General features: G+C 44.8%; 1 protein-coding gene across 3 annotated transcripts in view; it reads left to right on the forward strand.

Annotated features, from left to right (window-relative positions):
* Positions 1 to 23,566, forward strand: part of LOC138919101 (protein phosphatase 1L-like) — a 63,747-nt gene extending 40,181 nt beyond the window's left edge. The window contains exons 2-5 of one of the 3 annotated variants that reach the window (XM_070243193.1): positions 9,836 to 10,142; positions 11,109 to 11,231; positions 21,575 to 21,697; positions 22,108 to 23,566. In XM_070243193.1, the coding sequence (XP_070099294.1) occupies positions 9,836 to 9,871 (36 nt within the window). In that variant the 3' untranslated portion in view covers positions 9,872 to 10,142; positions 11,109 to 11,231; positions 21,575 to 21,697; positions 22,108 to 23,566. Of the gene's footprint in view, positions 1 to 899; positions 3,264 to 9,835; positions 10,143 to 11,108; positions 11,232 to 21,574; positions 21,698 to 22,107 lie in introns of those variants that run through there. The other 2 variants (XM_070243191.1, XM_070243192.1) reach the window with 2 other exon arrangements.
* Positions 23,567 to 24,021: the final 455 nt, after the last annotated feature.

Raw genomic sequence — 24,021 nt, forward strand, 5'->3', positions numbered from 1 at the left:
CTGTATACACCTAGAAAGGGAAATGAGACAAACATTACATTTACAAGAGCTGAAAAAACAACTCACAAGCCAGACACAGAAATATATCTACTGCCTGATTTCACTTATGTGTGGAATCTAAAGTAGTCATACTCATAAAGGCAGAGTAGAGTGGTGGCTGGGTCTAGGGGGGTTGGCGGGAAATGGGGAGACGTGGGTCAAAGGGTACAAAGCTCCAGGGCTGTAGGATGAACACGTGCTGGAGATCTAATGCCCAGCATGGTGACTGCAGTTCACAATCCTGAATCGTGTCCTTGAAATTTGCTGAGAGTTAATCTTCAGTGTTCTCAGCACAAAAAAATCACAACTGTGTGAGGTGTGGATATGTTAATGAGCTTGATTCTGGTAATAATTTCGCAAAGTATACATATATCAAAACATCGCCTTGTACTCTTTCTAGTGAAGACCACGTACCCAGAAGCTCCAGAAAAGAGAGACTTATTCCACTATAAACATTAAAAGTGTATTTTTAGAAAGAGAAATATAAATCAATTTATTCTGATATTTCCACTTCAACATTAAGACTAAAGAATTTGTTCTCAACTTCCTTAATTTTATATTCATATCTCTTTTATGCTGAAATCTCAGTTGCTAGTTACATTAATATAATTATTTCTTTACTTTCTTCTACGATATATATCTTACAGTTTAAAAATAACAATTCCAGTATTATTACTAACAAATATGATTATTGAATGTCATTTACAATTTCTTTTGGATTCCTTTTGTCTTTGGGGTATCTCCTACCAGTTTTGTGCAATTCCTGTGCCTTAAGAAACCTGGAATAATTCTCTCTGTTGCTCCTGCCAACAGCTGATTTATATTTAAGAGTCATTTGTTGTATTTTTTTCATGTTTTAGGAATTTTTTGGTGTAATTTTTATAATTATGAAAATAATTCCAAAGTGAAAATGATGAAACACATTCGGAGAAGTCTAGCTTCCCCTCCTGACCCCCAACCACCTGTTCCTTCTTCTTAGAGCTAACCATTTTTATTAGGTCTTAGTTTCTACTTCCATTGTTTATTTTGAAAACATAAACAAGTAGTCATATCTGGTCTTATATTGCCCCTTTGTTTCGTGAAAAGTACCTCCTGTAACACTGTCCTGAACCTTGCTCGTTCCCGTCCTGGTGTGTCCTGGAGATCAGTCCATAGCAGTATATGGAAACCTTCCTCATTTCCTTTGACAGCTGCATGGGGTTCCATTGCTCCAATGCACCATATTTTATCCAGGAAATCTTTTATGATGGACTCTTGCTGGCAAAAGTGATTGCTGCTGGGTGTGTGGGAAAAAAGTACTCCGAAATAATAGGAAATATCTGTTTTGGCCTCTGCTCCCAGTTCCTGGCACAGAGCTCCTGAAACCTTGTGCTCTCCTAAATGATGGAAGCACCAGTAGCATCTTCTGTTCTAGCATTTGTTCTTTGAGCCTGGGTCCTGACACAGAGCTCCTGAATCCTTTGTAATTTCCTGGGTGATAAGAACATCAGTTGTTCTAACGAGGTGACTCTTCGTGGGCTCCTGAATAACTTCAGGATCTGAGCTCATCACCAGAAAGGCCAAGGGGTGATTAGAAGTTTGGCACTTTCAGTCCTACCCCATCCTCCAGGAAGGGCAGAGGGTCAGGAAATGGAATTAGTGTCCATCAGACCTATGTGATGACGCCTCCATAAAAACCCCACTAGTACAGGGTTTGGAGAGCTTCTGAGTTGGTGAACACGTTTACACACCAGGAGGGTGGCACATCCCAAACCCACAGGGACAGAAGCTCCTATGCTCAGGGCCCTTCCTGACCTCGCCCTATAAATGTCTTCATCTGGCTCTTTATCCACATCCTTTATTATGCCCTTTAATAAACCCGTAAATGTAAGTGTTCCCTGAGTTCTGTGAGCCATTCTAGCAAATTGTCACACCCAGGGAGGGGGTCATGGGTGCCCCAGTTGATAGCTGGTCAGTCCGAAGTGCAGGTGACAACCTGGCCCTTTTCAACTAGCGTCTGCAGTGGGGCCAGTCTCGTGGGACTGAGCCCTTAACTTGTGAGCTGTGGTGCCCACTCTAAGTAGTCAGCGTTAGAACGGAGTTGAATTGGGGAAGCCCAGCTGGGGTTGGAGGATGGCTTGGTGTGTGGAGCACTGCCGGGGTCCAGCCTCGGCAGAGTCCAGGTTCCCGCGGGAGAGACGGCGTCGGCGAAAACCTGAGGGAGGGGGAAATAAAGAGGACGTGAGGCTTGGGTTGGTGTTAGCAAGTCCGCCTTTACTGTGCACAAGTGTCGTTTATATATTTTTCAGGATTAGTACAGAAATGGTTCTACAAATATTCTCAGAGAGATAAGGAAGTAAAAAACGAGCACAAGAATATTTATTAGCATTCTATTCTATAGAGCATAAGGTTAATGGTAGTCTTCTCCGCAATTAACTAGTGTTTGTTGTCTCTAAGCTAAAGGAGATAGGTACCTAGACACCTGTTGTAATTCATGGCAAAGTTAAATCAAAGAGAGAAGGTCCAGGCCTCCGGACAGGACAGCAGTCCGTCTGGTTGCATCCTGGTGGAGCCATCCCTGCCTCCCTCAATCATTTACGCCATTAGTGTAGATGGTTAATGGGAACAAAAGGCGACTCCAGGGTGTCTTATGCCCAGGGCTATCTGCATTCTCAGCGGGCAGTTAAACATCTTTACTTTTTCGCGCCCTTTAGGGGGTGGAAGCATTCCTTTGTCTTTTAGATTGTAGAGCTAACAGTCCCTTAAGCACACTGCCGCAGAAAGTATCATTTTGTTAGTAAAGTAAAGGGCTGAAAAGCTAAGCTAAACTATATATCTTCAGGAATAAAAAACAGAAATAAGTATAAACATAACCTTACTAGAAAGCGTGCATATAATTCAGAAAATATCAGGGGTGTCGGCCGGCCATTCTTCACCGAGGGGCATTCTTGCACCCCTCGGCCATTCTACTCATCAATCATTTATTATTTATTGCTTTTAGGAGAAAACCTCTATAACATTTTAACAGAAAGCAGAAGGTCCAGAATAATATGTAGATACTTCTTGATCATCCAATCAACCAACTTAGAAGGACGATGCATATATATTTAGACAAAGAACTGGAGGGAGAAGGAAACATTAAGCAGACAGAGGCCATAAACCTAATTCGACATCTTATCTGGGCAGGATTCCTTTCTGATTGTCTCAAATGGGACTGTGTGCTCCTCCAATAATTAACTGAAAAATATCTTGAAAGTTACCTGCAGGTGGTCACATTCTCTTACTATATCTAATTTTCCCAGGAGGTAGTGCCTCCCAAGCAGCCACCCAAAGGAGTGAAAACTGGAGGTTAAGAAAGGAAAAGGAATGAAGGGCAATTAGAAGCAGCACAGGTTTCAGAACTATGTGAGGGGCTGGCCAGTTATTCTTCACCAAGGGGCGACCCTGCACCCCTCGGCGTTAATCGGCTGGACCCTGTCAAACAGCCGATCAAATGATGTAGCCACGGCTCCCAGCAGAGCACCCACACATCTGGCGTCAGGAGTGCTGTGTGGCAGTGGAGTGAGAGTCAGGAGGCACCCGGGAGGAAGAGTGTTTTTTCTGTGCAGGCACTCTCACACATTGATGGGAGAAATGTTTAGTATTACAGCCATGGTAAGCAATCTGGTGAGAGGTATTGAAGATTTTAAAGATGTATATAATAATGTCTCATCTTTCCAGTCAATGATCAAAAAAACGTAACTACTTTATGTGTCTATCTATCCATCTGTCTGTCTAGGTGTATCTCTGTATGGGGAAAATAAAAAGATACGTATTAGGTTGTTGAGATGTGGGGCGGGGGTAGAAGTGGAGAAGACTTAGGGTAACCCAGAAAAAGCAAAAGAAAAAAAGGCTGTGGTTGATCAATAAAGCACGCGCATATTCACACTGGTGCATCTAGGAAAAACTGTGTGAATATACATGGAATATTTTAAAAATTATTTAGCAAATATAATGGGGGAAAAGTTGCCGTTTAATGTAGCACTGTGAACTTTTAGGTTGCCCCGGAATGAGGTGGATGTAGAGGCCTGTGTGTAGAGAACTTTGCTTCTTACTGAGAAACATAAAGAAGGCTGGACAGAGGCATTGCGTGTTCCCAGGAGGAGACTCGATACTGCAACACTGTCTGCTCTCAAATTATTTTTCCCTGGATTGCAGCTCCCGTAGGATTCTTATGCTGCAATTTGGTGAAATATTCTGTATTTCATGAAAGAGAAACAGCCCATTTTGGGGGAGCACAACAGGCGCACAACAGTAAGCAGTACAGCATGGCAGTGGTGCAAGGCTGGGTGGTGGGTGGGTGACCAACTGTCCCGGTTTGCCCGGGACTGAGAGTGCCCAGGACTGGGGCTGCCAGCGCTAAAACTGATACAGTCCTGAGCACACTGGGGTGAGTGGTCGGCGTAGCCGTGGGAAAGAGCGGGCAGCTCAGAAGAGCAAACGTTCACAGGGAACAGAGGATCACACATCAAGGGGCCAAGGAAGGACTCTGTAAGAGGTGGTGCTCAGAGGAATGGTAACTATTTGGAAAAGAGCAAATCAGACCCCCCTCATACCATATTCCAAAAGAAATCCCGTATGGTTTGGTGAATTAGATATACATAAAAAGTGAAAATGTGAAACAGTGAGAATTTCTATAGGTAAACATTTCTGCCATTCTGATGTAGGGAAGAACGTTCCAAGAATAAATACAGCAGAAGATACCACAGAACAAAAGACTGATCCATTTGAATATAGAGTTTATTTTTCATATACATCGGGAAATAGCACACACAAATGAGAAAGGGAGATTATAAATTGGAAGGAGGATTTGCAAAAATGAATGCTAGGCAAAACCCGCCTCAGCCAGAGGAGCCCAGGGAGCCCTGGCGGCTAACCGTGCGGTGCATCCTGGGTGGGACCCTGGGACGAGGGACTTAGGTGGGAACAAGGAAACAGAGTGACGTGTGGGCTGTAGCTCGCAATAGCGCATCAGTACTGGTTCACTACTACCGGCAAACGTACCATCCCCTGGAAGGTGTTCACAGCGGGGAAACTGGGTGTGGGGCATGTGACAGCGCGCTCTACTATCTCCCAACTTTTCTGCAACTCCAGAGCTGTTCTAAAATCAAAGTTTATTAAACATATTCCTGATAAAACTGGCTAATATCTATACTATATAACTATATAAAACCTAATAGACAATATATTATGTATAACATATATGCATATATACACACATAACATATACTGTAATGTATGACATAATGTAATATATAACTATACAACATAGAAATTAGAAAAATGAACATGTCTAAAGAAACATGGACAAAGCACATAAATAAGGAAATAAGTGGAGATGAGCAGCACTCGGGGCCTCTCGTGATCAGCTTCACAGTCTGTGCGTACTCTGAGGCTGTTCAAACGTATGGAAGAAGAGTGTGGCATCAAGGGCGTAGGTTTTGCAGACACATCTCAATTCAAGTCGAATCACCATCAGCAGCCGTGTGATTTGGGGCGAATCACTTCACATTCTTTCTAAGGCCCAGTCTCTTGTCTGTAAAATAATGCCAATAACACATGTAATCCATAGGGGTTTTGTGAAAATCAAATGGGATTATTCAAGTCTTTAGCACAGTGTCTGGCAGATAGCTTAGTAAATAGCAACTCACACTAACTTACAGATGAGAAAATGGGAGCAGAGAGAGGACCAGTAACTTACCCAAGGTCACACAGCTGGTGAGTCGTGAGCTGGGACTCAGACACAGAACGCTTGACTTCACATCCCACGTTCGTAACCACAACTCAAGTCTTCTTCGCTCTTATTGATGCAGTTCCGCTGCTGCTGCATAATGACCTGGGAAAATGCTCATGGGAAAACGCTGAGTAAAAAAAGTACATACAAAATTATATGTATTGTATCAATCTTATTTTCCCCTGAAATTTTTGTATGTGTACTAAACATGCATAGATGAAAGACTGGAAGGAAATAGGCCAACATATTAAAAGGATGATCTTTGAGTAAAGCGTTGAGCACATAGGAGATGCTGTGTTCTCGCTGTGATCACTTGTGCTGGTGTTCTGGTGACTCACCTAAGTGCCTTGGGTGTGAAGGCAGCTGTGTTCTTCCTGCTCAGGACTCACTTCCTGAGCTGAGCATTCACATCCCACTCCATCTGTCTGGGAACAGTCTCCCCATTGCTTCTGTGAAGGTGACTTTTTTCCCTTAGCTCTCTGTGTCTCTTTCCCTCTCTTTCCTATTTCTGTTTCTCTCTCTGTGCTGTGTTCTGTGTCCGTATTCCATTTCACCACTTTTCTCCTTAGCTGTGCTCAATCTGTGGTTTAACCTCTCCATTGAGTTTTTAACTTGAAAACGTTTTTCTTTTTAATTTCTGGAATTCTCTTTCACAACCACTTGGTCTTTTTCTAAAAACAAAAGTCTGTTCTTACTCCCTGTTTTCACTTACACCGTTAATCATGTTAACACGGCCGTTTTAGCCTGTGGGTCAGATGATTCCACTGTCTGAAGGGCTGGTGTCGAATGCAGCTCCTGGTTCTCACAGGGGCTCGTGGTGGTGCTCTCGTGTGCTCTGTGAGTTTTTGTTGTGCATCGTGCTCGGGGCGGCTTTGCCTGTGGGGATCCTGTGGGAAAGATGACCCTCTAGAGCCATCTTTGTTGCTTCTGCCTGGATTCGAGGGAGACCAACAGCGAGGGGTCCTTCATGCTGACTTTGACCTGGAGGATCACTGGACCTTGCAGGAGAGACACATCCTGAGGCCCAGGCCCGCGTGCAAGCAGGCTTGGAGCTCCGCGTCCTCATGGGGGACCTTTGCCTCCACCTCACCAGGCCCAGGCTGTCTCCACGCTCCTGAGCCGGTTCTCGTCTAGCTCGCCCTCACTGAAGCTGTGGGCCTGTGAAGGCTCCAACTTTCCACAGGGGTCTCGATTCCAACCCCGGCCGTACTGAGGTCCAAGGCTCTGTCTCCTGCCTCCACATGGCCACCAGAACCTGAGCACCTCACTAGGGAGATGACCAAGCTGCCGTGGCCCAGCCTCAGAGCTGCTGAACTCCACGTCCGCTAAATGCTCTGGGCGTGGACCCCTAGGAGTTTCTTCAATTACCTGCAAACTCAGCTTTACTTAAAGAGGCTGACGTTTTTCAGTCCTTATTTCTAAGTGTGTCACTCTGTGGGAGGAGTTTCAGGTGATTTTGGCCCCCATGTTACTGGAAATGGACCCCAAAGATTATTTTTAAGGGAAAATAGTCTTAGGGTGTCAGGCAACATTGGCCTAGAAATTGTTTTCTTTTAGAAGGCCATCCTGTTTCTTTCATAGGAGAATGTCAGTGGATTTTTTTCTGCTCTATTTCTTCATCTTTAAATAGTTTTGCTTGCCTAAAAACGAAAACAAAACTGTCAGCCTTCCGGTTACCTGTGCTCTGCTGTGTCCTGTTTCGTTTTTTCATCCTAATCCCGGCACATTTGGCAAGAAGCCAGGTTTCTTGCCAGCTTCTTGCAAAGGACTCTAGTGAGGGTGAGGACAGGGATGCATCTCACATCTGTGCTTATAGATACACTATGAATGGGTCTTTTTTTCTTTCTTTTTTGCCAAGGAAGAGTCACCCTAATCCAACATCTGTTGCCAATCTTCCTCTTTTTGCTTGAGGCATGTTAGCCCTGAGCTGACTTCTGTGCCAGTCTTCCTCTATTTCGTGTGTGGGTCACCCCCACAGCATGGCTGACGAGTGGTGTGCGTCTCCACCCAGGATCCAAACCCCTGAACCTGGGCTGCTGAAGCAGAGCACGTGGAACTTCAACCACTCGGCCACGGGTCAGGCCCTGTGAGTCGTTTATAAAATGAGGAAAATGACCAGAGTAATGATTCCAAACTTTTTTGATGAGCCCTGCTACAAACGTAAAAGCTGTTTGGCATGCTTCTTAGAAAGGAGAGTGTAATTAATTTACTTTCATGCCTTTCAGAAACAATCGTTTACTGTGATGCGGACACAGAGCAGGTTGTAAGTGGTTGGTCATCCCCGTGTTTTCCTCTTGCTTCTCTGCCTTAGTCGTCCACAGGTAGCCTGTCTCCCTCGGAATGACGTTGTGCAGTGAACATCGATCTTGTCCTTGCGTCTTATCCTTTCCGTCCTGGGCACTGGTGTGGTCGCATCTTTCTAAAGCCCCTCCTTATGATTCCCTAGAGCTTCCCCATGGCCTTCAGAACCACATCCAAACTCCTTAGCACAGCGTCACTGAATAGTCCGTGTCTAGCTTGCGATTCTCATCTCCAGAGATTCTCCAACGTCTGCCTTGCATTGAAGTTGCACCAGATTCCTAGGACTTCCGCCAAAGTCTACACTTTCTTAGGATAAGCTTCTGGTTGTTTTTTGTTTTGATGAGGAAGATTGGCCCTGAGCTAACATCTCTTGCCAATCTTCCTCTTTGTCTTTAAGAAGATTATCCCTGAGCTGACGTCTGTGCCAATGTTCTTCTATTTTGATGTGGGATGCTGTGATGACTGGTGTGGAGGTCCACGTCTGGGATCCGAACCTGCAAATCCCAGGCCGCCAAAGCAAACACATGAACTTAAGCACTACAGCATCCGCGCGGCCCCAGCTTCTGTTCTTTGTTCTGTTTTGTTTATTGTTTTTACTGAGAAGATTGGCCCCGAGCTAACATCTGTTGTCAATCTTCCTCTTTTTGCTTGAGGAAGGTTGTCGCTGAGCTAACACCTGTGCCAGTCTTCCTCTATTTTGTCTGTGGGACAGTGCCACAGCATGGCCAGATGAGCAGTGAGCAGGTCCAGAGCAGGGATCCGAACCTACGAACCCTGGGCTGCCAAAGAGGAGCCCACGAACGTAACCACTGCGCCACTGGGCTGACCCCACGGTCTTTCTTATAGCTGGTAGGAACATTATCGCGCAGAAACAGTATTTAAGCACTGTCTTATTGAGAGACACGTGGGTTGTTTCCAGTCCCTTTGTGTGAGAAGCAATGCTGTCAGTCACCTTGTTTGTATGTCATTTTGCACACGTGAGGATATCTGAAGGGTGAATTCCTGGAAGTCAGATTTCTGGAATGGAAGGTTGGTGCATCTGTAGTGTGGTGGATATTGCTGGACAGCTGTCCGTGGAGGTGATGCCAGTCTACACACCAGCAGGAGTGTAAGAGAGCACGTGTTTCCTCACACGCACACACACAGAATGTGGCCGGACTCCTGCTTTGCCAGTCTAAGGGGTGAGGGACATCTCGTGGTAGGGTTTTAAATTTCTCTTCAGTAGGAACACCTCACATGTTCGAGAGCCATCCATATTCCCATTTCTCTGCACTGCCTTGTTATATCCATTGCCCGTTTGTCTACTGAATGAGTGGTCTTTTGTTATTGCTTTGCAGGAGCCCTTTATATACTAAGGAAATTGGTCCTTTGTAGGGAAGTTTCAGTTACTTGTTCCCCAAGTGTTGTCTTTCTTTTAAACCTTGCTCATGGAAGTGTTTGCTGTTTGAGATTTTTTATGTAGACAGAATGAACATGCTTTTATTTTATGGCTTCGGAGCTTTGTGTGAAGTGGGGAAGCTGGATGAGAGCCCACTGGGGAATAAGGCCCAGGGGGATTGTAGTAATCGCCATATCACTGAGGATGGTAATGTGAATCAGAGGTGCCTCTTAGGAATTTATATAGCTCCATGACCTTCGCAATTCCCCAGATTTATTCTTTGTGTTGTCTTCTGTCTGTCTCCCCAGAGTGAGTCAAAGCAAAACCCTCACCGTGCAGAGGGCCCTTGTGCTTGTCTTGAACAGGAGAATGGAGCACAGGGGGAACAAGAGTCAATCTGATGGGACGAAGAATCCCAGCGTGGGAGCAGTTTTCAGAAAAGAGAGCATCCTGGACCTGCCTGAGGGAAGGACAAGGAAGAAAGTGCTAGAGAAATGGGGATGGGCACTTTCCACCTGGTGGGACATCCTGCCACACAGCGATGATGCAGGACAGCTGCTCAGAACCAGCGCCAGGCAGTGCTGATAAGGTCCCTGTGTAGTGAGAAGGTGCCTCTACAATAGCTTGACCACATGGTACTTCTAATTTGAATGACACTGCTTGAGGATACAGGTCAGTCACGTTAGGAAGCAGATGGCCTGAGTCTGAAGCAGTTGACTAAAGGTCTGAAGCCCAGTTAACAAGTGCTGCTGAGTTCCTGACCCCACTCCGTCCTTCTCGTTCCTTTTTGTCTTTCTACTCCTTCCTCCTTTCTTCATCAAAGTCCAGTGTTCAAAGCCAAATGATATCTTAGCCTTGTTTCTCATGGCTTGTTTCTCAATTTTTCTGTTAAAACTCCTAGAACATTGCGTTTGTGAGTAATCTTTTAAGTGTTTCTGACTGTAGGTGTGTGCTTATGGTCCTTGAATCAGCAGGTGGCAATAAACCATTCCCGGGGTCCCCCAGACACTGGAGCTCTGGACCTGGGATACCCATTTGCATCGCTTCCACTCCGCAGCCCGTTCAACACCAGCAGGTCTGTCATCTTCCTCTCTTCCTGGTCACTTGTGCGCCCTTTGAAGCCCAAGGCTTCCTCTCATTGGCACGTGACTCTCCATCTGACCTCCTTTCCTAGCATCGCATTGATTCCCTCTCCACTTGACTGCAGACTTCTTTCTGACAGCTCCCCCACGAGCTCCTCTGTCCCCTCCTGCCCGGCCCCACTGCCACCCTCTGAGTTCAGTCCTCCTCCGTCTCCTGCCTGGACTGGAGAAGTACCCTAACCACTGTCCTCTGCCTCAGTCCAACTCCCATGTGGCTGCTGCAGTGACATTTCTAAGTGCTCATGGGAGGGTCAGGGGAGCTCTTCCTTCTAAGCAGCTCTATCTTGTTTGCAAGTTTCAAAACAGGCATGTAGCACTTTTATCACTAAAAAGTACAAATATTACTATATTACCCTATTATTTAAATCATCCAATAGCTTTCCATTGATTGCAGGAGGAAACTAAATTCTCAGTGTTATATGCTCCGTTAGCTCTGCCCCTTCCTCAGTCTGTCAGCTTCCTGAAGTGCCTTCTTGGTTTTCTCTTGTTCTCCCAGACAGAGACTCTGCCAGGGTTCTCAGAGATGCTCTGTTCCGGTTAACAACAAATAGCAGCTACCATGAGGCCTCACCAGTGAGCCCAGTGCCTTCCATGGGATCTCATTTTTCAACCCTGTAAGGTAGGCGTGACCATCTCAGTTTTCAGATAAAGAAACTGAGGATCACAGAGGTGAAGTGACGTCTCTGTGGTCACAGGTGTTGGCAGAGTCGGGATGTGAACCCAGTTCGGCCTAACTCTAAGACTTCTGCTCTTCGCGCTCTCCCGAATGGAGGCAGTTTACCATGGGAGTTCAGACCATGAGCTCTGGAGTCAACCTGCCTGGGTTCCAATCCTGTCCCTGACACCTAATAGGTGCGTAACCTAGAGGAAGTGAATTTCTCTGAGCCTCAGCTCCTCCAGCTGTGAAACGGTGTGGTAGCAATAGTTCCTCCTGCATAGAATTGTAGTTTTTAGAAAGGTGATCCCTTGGAAACACATAGAACAAGGTGTGGCAGATAACATACATCCCCTCAATAAGCACAGCTCTTATCATCACTATATTGCAGACTCATCTCCAAATTCTGTTGGCCCTTTTCTTCATCTAGAGTTCCTGATCAGTACATCGGAATCCCGGTTTGCTGTATGCTAATTGTCCCTTGTATGCATTCCTGTGTAGCAGAAAGTACCGTAATTATATTGTGTAGGCTTTGCTGTTCTGAGTGATTTTTGCAAAATGGAGCTTTAGATACACAACACGAATTTTACTTGTTCGTACATTAAATGATGAACGGCTCAGGTGCTGCTCGCTCGTTCAGCTGTTACAGATTGTAAAGATTCACTGGTCTCATTGCTTTAGCATTTTTTGTAAAAGTACTAACAATAGTAATTCCATGCTTTTATCGCAGGATTCATCTTTCTGGCCCCGTGTGTAGTGATCAGTCCCAGTCGCTTGTGTTCATCGTGGGACCTGGAGATGCCACAGTGACCTCCCGGTGTCTGTCCACACCCACTCCTCTGTTGCTCACCTTCTATGTCCGGCATCCAGTTTGGGCGTTGACTTGAAGCAGCTTTTTTAGGGAAGCCAATCATGAACGCAGCCCTGGGCTGGAACCCTGGGTTTGCCTGTGACTTGTGTGAGCTTGATTCAAATGCACAGTCTGAGCAAGGCCTTGGGTGTTATCTGTCCCTCTGCAGTCATTCCCATGTCATCTTTCCTTCTCCCTACTGCTGTCATGACCTGCTCTGCCGTTGTTTTCAAGGAATGGCAGCTTATGGCCCTCCACAACTTTAGTGGTACCACCTGTGGTTTCCTTTCCGTCATTCTTGGACGTTTTTTCTCCGTACCTTTTGAGATGCCCCTTGTAGTCCATACCTGTTGCCCTTTGACTTGAGATCAGTACATCTAAAGAATTCTCTTCCTCCTGCATGGAATGAAAAGGAAGGTTGGCAGGTTTTTCTCCATCACCTTTTTTGAGTCTGGAAGATGCCCATAGAAATGAGGCTTGAGGAGAGTATGAAGAGTCTTAAGGAAAGCAGTATTTGGGTGGTCTTTGGAATAACATCTCCCTAGGCCAAGATTTTTCATGAAGGTATTGACATGAGGGAAAATGGGCTTAAAGAAATAAGGAGCATCAACTGCTTTCCACGTAAAGGCTATTTTACATGGGGTTCATGGCCTTGTTATGTTTTTTAATTCAAGCTCCTTATAGAGATCTGTTTTTTACCATCAATAAATATGAGGATCTTGTTTGATTGCCTTGTGTCTCTCATCCCTCGTGTTCTCTCATGGATTCATGGGCGGGGGCCTGAGGGACTGTCTTTTTGATAACTTCCTTTTTGAGAGTTTTCATGATTTATGTGTAGAACTGCCATTGAGTTTTGTGTGCCATCTTTGTATCCTGCTAGTTTGCTGAATTCATTTATTAGGTTGAGTAGATTTTCAGTGGTCTCTATAGAATTTTCTCTGTATAAGAGTATATCATCTGCAAACAGTGATAGTCTTACGTCTTCCTTTCCAATTTGGATGGCTTTTATTTCTTTTTCTTGCCTAAATGCTCTGGTCAGCACTTCCAGTACTATGTTGAATGAAAGTGATGAGATCACACATCTTTGCCTTATTCCTGATCTGACAGGAAAAGCTTTCAGTCTTTCAGCGTTGAGTATTTTGTTCACTGCGGCTTTTTCCTATATGGCTTTTAATATGTGGAGGTCATTTTCTTCTATTTCTATGTGTAGAATGGTGTTATCATGAAAGGGTGTTGTATTTTGTCCAGTACTTTTCTGCATCGATGGAGATGATAATGTTTTTTCTTCCCTTCCTTTTTGTGATTGGCCTGTTGCATTGATGGATTTTTGTATGTTGAACCATCCTTGCATTCCAGGAACAAATCTCTCTTGGTCACATCGTATACTCTTAATGTGCTGGTGAATTTTGTTTGGAAATAGTTTGTGGAGGATTTTGCAACTCTAGTCGTCAGAGGTAATAGTCTACAAATTTATTTTCTTTGGTTGTCCCTGTCTGGTGTTGCTATCAGGGTAATGCTGGCCTCAGAAAATGAGTGTGGAACTATTCTCTTTCTTTCACTTCTTTGACGAGTGTAAGGTTTGTTGTTAATGTTTCCTTATAAGTTTGGTGGAATTCACCAGTACGTTATCTACTCCTAAGTTTTCATTTGTTCGGAGAATTTTTTCAGATTTATTCAGATGTTAGTGACGTAAAACATATGTCAGTTTAAGGTGTGAAAGACGATGATTTGATACAGGTATGTGTTGAGAAATGATTGCCCCAATAAGGTGAGTTAGGACCTCTATTCCATCACATAATTAGCTTTTTTTTTTCTAGTGATAACTTTTAAGATTTACTGTCTTACAATCTTCCAATTATGTAATACAGTATTGTTAATTATGGTCACCATGCTGTACATTAGATCCCCAGAACTTACTCATTTTATAGCTGGAGATTTGTACACTTTGACCCACATGTCCCCATTTCCCCCACCCTGCAGACCCTAGCAAACACTATTCTCCTGTCTATGTCACTGAGTTCAGTTTTTTTAGATTCCATGTAAGTGAGAACATGTAGTATTTTTCTTTGTCTGACTTATTTCACTTAGCATAATGCCCTCAAGGTCCATCCATGTTGTTGCAAAAGGCCAGATTTCATTGTTTTCTATGGCTGAATAATATTGCATTCTATATTATATTTCTAGTTACATATCTGTATATCACGTTTTCTTTACATATTTATCCATTGGTGTGCACTTGGATCGTTTCCATGTCCTGGCTCTGTGAATAATGCTGAAATGAAGATGGGGATGCAGACATTTCCTCAACTTATTGATTTCAGTTCCTTTGGATATACACCCATGAATGGAACTGTTTGATCCTAGAGTAGTTCTGTTTTTATTTCTTTGAGAAGATTCCCCACTACTTTCCACTGTGGCTATACCCATTTACCTTCATGCCATCAGTGCACAGGGTTCCTTTTTCTATGCAGCGTCACCAGTGCTTTCTGTCTGTCGTCTTCTGGATAACCAATTTGGTAGGTGTGAGGTGATAGCTCATTACAGTTTTGATTGCATTTCCCCAATGGTTAGTGATTATGAGCATCTTTTCATGTACCTGTTGGCCATTTTTATGTCTTCTTTGGAAAAGTATTCAAGTTCTTTGACCATTTGTAAATCATACTTTTGGTTTCTTTGCTCTTGACGTGTAAGAATTCCGTATATATTGTGGATATTAATCCCCTTTTTTTGGCTGATTGTTTCTTTTGCTGTGAGGAAACTTTATGGATTGATGTAATCCCACTTGCTAAGTTCTGCTTTTGTTGCTTGAACTTTCGGTGTTCCATCCAAATAATCATGGCCAAGACCAATTTCAAGGGGCTTTTCCCCTATGTTTTCTTGTAGTAGTGGTACCGTTATGGGTTTTACATTTAGGTCTTTAATTCCTTTAGAGATAATTTTTTAGAGTGGTGTGAAATTGGGGTCCAATTTCATTCTGCATGTGCTTACCCAGTTTTCCCTACACCAATTATTGTAGAGACTTTCCTTTCTGCCTTGAATCTTCTTACCTCAGATGTGAACTGTTTGCTGAGTGTATGTGTGTGGTTTTACTTCTGGGCTCCTGATTCTGTTGTGTGGGTCTATGTGTTTATTTTTAAACCTGTACCTTACCATTTTTATTACCATATCCTTGTAATAAAGTTTGAAATCAGGAATTGTGATGTCTCCAGCTTTGATTTTCTTTCTTGGCATTGCTTTGGTTATTTGAGGTCTTTTGTGGGTCCATAAGAATGTTAGGATTGTTTTTCCTGTTTCTGTTAAAAATACCCTGGGAATTTTAATGGGAATTGCGTTGAATCTTGAGATGGCATTGGATAGCATTGGGTGGTAGTTTTAACACCATTAATTCCTTCTGATCCGTGAACGTAGGATGTCTGTCCATTTCTTTGTGTCTTCTTCAATTTGTTTCATCACTGTCTTATAGCTGGCAGTGTATAGATGGTTCACCTTCTTGGTTAAATTTATTCTTAAGCATTTCATTGTTTGTGATGCTTTTGTAGACAGGATTGTTTCATTCATATCTTTTTTAGATGGCTCATTGCTAGCGTGCAGAAACGCCACTGATTTGTGTATTTGTATCCTGAAGCTTCACTAAATTCATTTATTAGTTCTAACAGTTTAGGGGAAAGTCTTTAGGACTTTCTCTAAATAAGATCATACCGTCTGCAAACAGAGGTACTTATATTTGTTTCTTTGAGGTTCGGATGCGTTTTATTCCTTTCTCTTGCCAAATTTCTCTGATTAAGCCTTCCTAAGTCTTGTTGAGAGTGGGCACCCTTGGCTTGCTCTCGATCTTTTGCAAGAAAGCTTTCAGCCTTTCACCGTTCAGTATGCTCTTACGTGTGTGTTTGTCGTGTAAACCTTCTATTAAGTTTGTGTATGTTCCTCCAATAATCAATGTATTGATAGTTTTTATCTTGAAGGGGTGCTGGATCTTGTCAAATGCTTTTTCTACATCTGCTGAGTTAATTTTCTGATTTTCACCTTCATTCGATTAGTGTGGCATGTCACATTTATTGATTTGCAAATGTTGGACTTGATCATGTTGTATGATCCTTTTTTGAGTTCTGATAGTTTTATTATAATCTGCCTTGGAGAAGATGATTTGAGTCTGAAATGTTGGGGTGACGTATTAGCTTCCTGAACGTGGATGTCTAAATCTCTCTCCAGATTTGGGAACTTGTCAGCGATTATTTTTGTTAACAAACTTTGTTTTCTGTTCTCCCTCTCTTTTCCTCTGGTGATCCAATAATGCACAGCTGTTTTGGTTATGGGATCCCATAATTTACATCGGCTTTCCTCACCCCATTCATGCTTTTTCTTCTTGCTCCTTTGACTGGATGATTTCAAACGTCATGTTTTCTTCTTCACTACTTATTGCTTCTACCTTGTTGAATCTGATTTTGAAGCTCTTTATGGAATTTTTCAGTGCAGTCTTTGTGTCTTTAACTCTAGTATTGCTGTTTGTTTTGCCTTAATGATTTCTATTTCTGTGTTGATCATCTCATTTGTTCTTGCACGATTTTCCTAACTTCCGTTAGTAGGGATCTTAATTCAATAGCTGACTGAATTTTTCAAGAGCAGTGTTCTGAAGCGTTGGTCAGATAGTTCTTATATCCCCATTTCTTCTTCAGACATTGGAGTTTTATAATTCTCTTTGGTGGTGTTATGGGTCTTTGATTATTCACAATCTTTGTGGCGTTGCTGTGAGGTCAGAAAATTTGAGGAAGTGGGCGCCTCTCCCAGGCTTTACTGACGGGCTTGGGCACAGTGAGCCCATCTCGGGGTTCCATGTGGGCCATCTGGTGGGGTCCCGGGGCAGGCTTGCTGCTGGAGTCCTTGGGCAGCCCGGTGCTGGGGTGAGTGGAAAGCTTGGTGCATGTCATCCAGTCTAGTCCTGGGCACAGCTGGGACCTGAGTTGGTGAGTACCAGCCCTGGAGCATGGGTTTGCACGTGGTGATTGAGAACCGGGGGCGGCAGGAGTCATCCGGGGCCATGGGAGTTGGTTGGTGCTGAGGTGAGCTGGGAGTCTTTGTTCACGGGAGTCTGGCAGAGCCAGGTGTCATGAGAGACAGCATGTGCTGGAGTGGGTCAGAAGTCTGGGATCCTGGGAGCCAGCTGGGAGCCAGGAGCTATGGGATCAGCCAGGGGTCACAGGAGCCAGCAGGTGCTGTTTTAAGGTAGAAGCCTGGGTTCCTGGGAAGCTGTTGGTGCCTGGTGCCGTGGGAGCTGTCAGGGGCCACCTGAGTCAGCAAGCACTTGTGTTAGTTGGGGACCTGGTTATGGAGGGGCCTGCCAGGAGCCTGTTTCCCTGGGAGCTGCCTGGGGCTGCTGGACCTGTAAGGTGCCCTGGTGAGACATGGGCCTGAGTTCCCAGGAGCCCATCGGGAGCCTGGTGCCCTGGGATCTGCCTGGGGTCGCTGGAGTCAGTAAATGCTGAAGTGAGCTGGGGTCCTGGTTTGTCAGAACCCACTGGGAGCCCTGCCATGGAAGCTGCCTGAGGCCACGGGAGAAGGCAGGCACTGCATCAGCCACAGTGTGGATCCTCCACTACCCACCAGAAGCCTGGTCCCAGGGACAAAACTTGGGGTCACGGGAGCCACCTCGGGCTGCTGAAGATGGCAGGCACTAGGCTGAGATGGGGGCCTGGGTTTCTGGAGCCTGCTGAGTCCCTGGTGCCAAGGACTCTGCTTGAGGCCACTAGAGCTGGCGTGCGCCAGGGTGAGCCAGGGGCCTGCGTCTGCAGGAGCATGCAGGGCGCCAGCAGGTGCATAGGAGTCAGCCTGCTGCTGGGCAGGCCGGCTCTGCGTCTGCGATGAAGTCGGGCCCTCACTCCCTCTCCTCCTTGTGGGAGATTTGTGATCAGTGACTCAGCCTCCTTCTCTGTCACTGGTCTCTTCAGTTGTCTGTTTCCTCATGGGTGAGACTGGGTAGGTTGCTTCTAGGAACTTACTCAGTCTGCTGGGTCACCCATCGTGTTAGTGAGCCAGAGCTCAGAAGCATCTCTATGATCCTTTTATTTCTGAAGCATCAGTTGTAAGACCTGCTCTTTCAATTCTCATTTACTTTACTTGCTTCTTCTCTCTTTTCTGAGGCATTCTATCTTCTAAGCATTGGTCCATTTTCTTTTTTCAAAACATTAGCTCATCCTTTTGATCTTTTGCCTTCCTCCTCTATTTCCTTTTTTCTGTTCTCACCTTTGTGACTTCCATCTCTCTGCTAACTTTGGGTTCAGTTTTCCCTTTTTCTAGTTGTCAGTGTTGTGTGTTGTCAGTTAGGTTGTTAATTTGAGATCATTCTTTAAGATGTTACAAGTTAATCACTGTAAACTTCCCTCTTAGTATTATTTTTGCTGCATCCCGTAGTTTTGTTGTGTTTTTAATTCTTTTTGTCTTGAGCTATATTTAAATTTCCCTCTTGATTTCCTCCTTGACCTAATGTCTGTGTAAGAGGCTGCTGTTTAATTTCCATCTCTCAGGAATGATGCAGGTTTCCTTACGATGTTGATTTCTAGTTTCATGCCATTGTGTTCAGGACAGATACTTGGTATAATTTCAGTTGTCTTAATTTTGTTAAGATTTGTTTTGTGACCTCAAACATGATCTCTTCTGGAAAATATTCTGTGTGCTCTTGAGAAGAATGTGTATTCTGCTGCTCTTCAATACAATGTCCTTAGTATTTAATGTCATTTATTTCTGCTGTTTCCTTAGTTTCTGTCTGGATGTTCTATCCATTGTTGAAAGTGGGGTTTTGAATTCTCCGGCTTTCAACTTGTATAATGTAGTCTTCAGAATACATAAATATCTCTTAGAAGTCAGTAATAAAAGAGAAATAAAACAATTAAAATAGGCAAACGGTTGGAATAGACATTTCTCCAGAAGATATTCAGATGGCCCATAAGCACAAGAGAGATGCTCGATGTCATTCATGATTAGGGAAACGGAAATTCAAACCACAATGTGCTACTGTTTCGAACTCAGTATGTAGGCTGTATTCAACATAAAGGAAAATCACAAGTGTTGGTAAAGATGAGGAGCAAGGGGAGCCCTCATACATCACTGGTGAGAATGTAAAATGATGCAGCCACTGTAGAGAATAGCCTTGCGTTTCTTAAGATCTTCGAGCAATCAGTACCATTGAGCTGGATAGTCCATTGTGAGGCGGCTCCAAAAGAACATGGAAAACATATGGTCACTCACAGGAAAACCTGTCCATGGACATTCAAAGCAGCAGTATTTGCAGTAGTCCAAAAGTGAAAGAAACCCAACTTTCTACCAAATTATGAACACATAAAGCAAATGTGGCATATTGATACTATGGGATATAACACAGCCCTAAAAAGGAAGAAAGCACTGCGACGTGCTCGGCCCTGGATGATCCTTAAAAAAAGTGTCTAATTGAAGTGGTACACAAAGCCACAGGTTCTTTGATTCCATTTGAATGAAATGTCCAGAATACCAAATCCGCAGGGAGAGGAAACAGATGAGGTGCTTCCATGGCCTTGGGTTAGGGCAAAGCACAGAGGGAGTGAGTGTGGTTTCTTTTCAAGGCATTAAAACTGTTCTGGAATTAGATAGTAGTGATAGCCACACAACATTCTCATTGTCCTAAACCTCACTGACTTGTGTACTTTCAAATACTTAAAATGGTGTATTTTATGTTGAGCAGATTTTCTTCAGTGAAAATTTGAAATTAGGGTAATTCATGCAGCTATTAGGGGTAAGGCATGGTGTAGCCCTGAGAGTAAACATCTGATTAGGGTCTAGAGGCAAGTACGAAAATCACACAAGCAACAGTCTGAGATCCAGTCCATAGTCATGGTCTCCACCTTGAAAAGACCAGCCAAGAAAATAGGTCAGTGGTCTTGGGGGCCCTGGGAATCTGTTCAGAGATCTCGGTTATACTCGACAATATTCTCACCTCTTGGACCCTCTGGTGTAGGTAGGTTTGAACTTGTCAGTTGATGTACATGCAGGTGGTAGACCATGGGAGGGCCCCGACCCCTCCTTCCTTGGCCAGTAGAGATAGTCTGAGGCCAGGTGGTTTCCTAAAACCATTTGGCAGAGACTTAGGCGACTGTCCTACAAGGAGTAGAATAGAGTCTCATGGAGCTGCTGTCCGTGTTGGGTTGTTTGTCCACACTTCTGGGTGGCCTCAATTACCTGCTTTTCTGTGGCTAGGGCCACTCCCCTATGCCAGTCCAGTCATCCTAGTAGAACAGACATATCTGTTTGGGTCGGTGGTAGCCTGGCAGGGCAGGAAACTCAGGGACTTGTGGCCTGTGGGGTGCACCTCTAGGGGCAGGTCGGTGGAGACAATGATGTACTGCAGAACATCGCCTGGGGAAAGCTGGTCAGAGGATGTGGGGGAGAGCGGGGTACCAGGGAGCGCCTTGTGACGTGCGCCCACAGGAAGACCCGAAAGTGGACGTTCCCACTTTAAAATATTCACAGGGCTCTTGGTGGTCAAACCAGTGATTGGTGCCCATCTAGTGGCTCCCTGTGCTCTACGATTCCAGGTGATACAATCAAAGCGTGTGTGGGCCAAGAGCTGCTTGTGCCTGGGCACAGAATCACCAAGGTGGCCTCAAAGGCTCCCCCAAAATGACTCCTCAAAAAACAGCTGGGGCAGAAAATGTGTGGAGTATTTTGAAGGGAAGCTTGGGGCAAAGATGCTGTTCGATGGAGCTGGCTAAATTTGAGTTTCTCATCAGGGCAGGCACTTCACCTGGGGTACCAGTGATTGGAGGCCGTGTGACAGGCTCACCAGTTTCTGAGTCCCGATGCTGGGCAGCCCGCTCAGCCCACTGGACTGATGAAGTGGTGCTTACGAAGCCTCTTGCTGGCCTTGTGGAAAGCAGGGCAGTGTGGTGGGAGAAGTCGTGATAGTGTCAGAGGGAGTCATGGCGGGGATTGCGGTGTGGAAGGGGGAGAACTGGAGGCAGGTGCAGTGGATGTGTGACCAACAATGGTCAGGAAGGGAAACCCGGGTGTACCTGGGGCCAGCAGGGGGCCAGCAGAGTCATGTGTCAAAACCAGACGGCGGGCCCCAAGAGGAGCCTCTTACGCTAAGCCCCACGTCACCAAACTGAGTCTTGACTTCATTAGATTTTCGACTCTCCCGGAAACAGAATCTTAAACCAGTGGATTAGGAATCCCCCAATCAGCACTAGGTAGGTATTCCACATCATAGACTGCTGCTGTCCCCTGAGGAAAGTAACCTTGCAATAACCGAGCGATCCTCCCGCCTGCTGTGACTTCTTTTTCTTCTCCCTTCTGCCTTTCAAAGTCTTTCATTCTGTACAGCTCCTTGGAGCTGCTTTCTATCTGCTAGATTGGATGCCTCCGGATGCAGGAATTGGTGAATAAAGCAATGAAGTTCTTTAGACTTACACAGTTGTATTTTCTTTCTTAACAGCTTGGTGGCAGCAGCAGGATTCGAAGGACACTTCTCATGGCTTCGGGGATGAGAAACCACAAGCATTGGTACCCATGAAGCCTTTGGATTCTCCGTCTTTTTTGCTGTCTCTGAGGGCTGTGGGTAAGTGTCTCGTGCATCTCAGCTCCACTCTCCCTGCATTGAGCTCCTGAGCTAAGTGACTTTCCAGGCGCAGGTTAACGGGCCAGTGTAGTCTGACAGGATGCTCTAGCAGAGCATCTGTCTCAGCCCTGGGTTCGTCCACAGTGCCAGTCAGAGTGGTAGCAGGCAGCTGGAGCTGGCAGATGGTTCCCTGGGACGCTGAGTCTCTAGCCCTTGGTTAGTCCACAGTCCCAAATTTGGTGGGGTCCGCTGATTCTGCCTGCAGTGCCGACTGTTAGGGTCTGCTGGTTCTGTGCGTAGTTCTGGCCAGGGGAGAGGGTGGCACAGACGTGTGCTACATCCACACCCAGTCCTTGAAAACTTCCCACATGCATTTGACACACATTTTTCTCTCCCTTGACTGGATGCAGATGTCGATGAGTTCTGAGGAAATGCTGAAGGCACAGTGTGGAGGAATTCTGGGACCCTGCGTGACTACTTGGAAGAGTGCTGTCCCCTCCACCTGAACACCACCCGGCACTACCAGAAATGAGAGGCGTCCTGTGATCGTGGATTGGAAGCCTCCTTGTTGTTAAGATGTCAGCTTCCTCCAAAGAGATGAAGCAATTAAATGCAGTCCTTATCAAAATCCCAATGACATTTTGTGCTGAAAGACACCCATCCTAAAATTCATATGGAATCTCAAGTATGCCCAGATGTCTAAAATAGTCTTGAAAGGAAGTACTAAGTTGGAGGACTCTGTTTTTACTGATGTAAAACTTGCTACAAACCTACGATATCAAAACAGCATTGTAAGGGCATAAAGACAGACACATAGAGCATCGGAACAGAATAGAGAGCCCAGAAATAAGGTGGCCAAGGTTGTTCAACGGGGAAAAGACAGTCTTTTCAACCAGTGGTTCCTGAAAAAGTGGATATTTTCATGCAAAATCTAAACTTGGATTCTGACCTCACGCCAGATATAAAACTTAATTCTCAATGGATCAAGACCCAAATGTAAGAACTGAAACACTTTGAGGAAAACATGGGACAAAACGTTTCACAATAGGACTTGGCAATGATTTCATGGATATGACACTCAAGGCATAGGCAATGAAAAACAGAGTACAGACGCCAAAATTCGTGAATATTAAAACCTTTTCTGCCTCTGAAGACAACATCAACAGAGTAAAAACACAACCCATGCAGCATGGGAGCCCATATTTGCAAATGATCTATCTGACAAGGGCTGAATCTCCAGAATAGACATAGAACTTCTCAGCTCAACAACAAAAAAACAAACAACCCAAATCAAAAATGGGCAAAGTACTTGAGTAGACTTTTCCTCCAAGAAGATACGCAAATGGTCAACAAGCATCTAAAAAGATGCTTAATGTGACTAATCACTGGGGAAATGTAAGTCAAAATCTCAATGAGACACCACCTCACATCCATGTGACGGCACCCCCAAAAAACAGACAGTGAAGAAAGGCATGCTGGCAAAGATGTGGAGATATTGGACCCACGTACACTGTGGCTGGAATGTAAAATGGTATAGCTGCTGTGGAAATCAGCATGGCATTTCATTAAAACAGTTAAAAATAGAATCACTAAATGACCCAACAATTCTACTACAGGATATATACACCTCAGAGCTGAAAAGTTGGTCTCAAAGACATATTTGAACACCCATGTTCACGGCATCATTGTTCATGATCGCTGAAACGTGGAACAGCCCAAGGATCCATCCAGGGATGAATGGAGAAGCAACATGGGCATGTATATATATACAATTGCATGTTATTCATCCTTAAAAACTAAGGATATTCTGAGATATGAGACAACATGGATGAACCTTTAATAAATTATGCTAAATGAAATCAACCAGTCCCAAGTATACTGGCCTTGTGTGACTCCACTTATATGGCATTCCTGAAATGGTCAGATTCAGAGAGACGGACAGCGGATGCTGTTGGCCAGGGGCGGGAGCAGGGGAAGGGGAGTGAGCGATGAGTGGGGACAGAGCTTCAGTTCTGTGGGGTGACAAGAGTTCTGAAGATGGACTGTGGTGATGGCTGCACCACCGTACGACTGTGGCCAACACACTGAGGATGCGCGTAAGGAAGTCAATGTGCTTGATGGCGTGCGCACAGAAAAATGGCCAGACGGTAAGTTTCACATTATGTGCATTTTAAGCCAATAAAAATAGATTTTCTGTTAAAAGTGCAAATGCAAAGAAATGAGCAGAGGATGATTTAGTGTTTCCATTCGTGCTCTTCCATTCTGACCCTGGTGTTTGTCTCAGCCCTTGTACCTGAGGCAACTTTGATCAGACAAATGTTTTC

Source organism: Equus caballus, chromosome 19, assembly GCF_041296265.1.
Source record: "Equus caballus isolate H_3958 breed thoroughbred chromosome 19, TB-T2T, whole genome shotgun sequence".
NCBI lineage: Eukaryota > Metazoa > Chordata > Mammalia > Perissodactyla > Equidae > Equus > Equus caballus.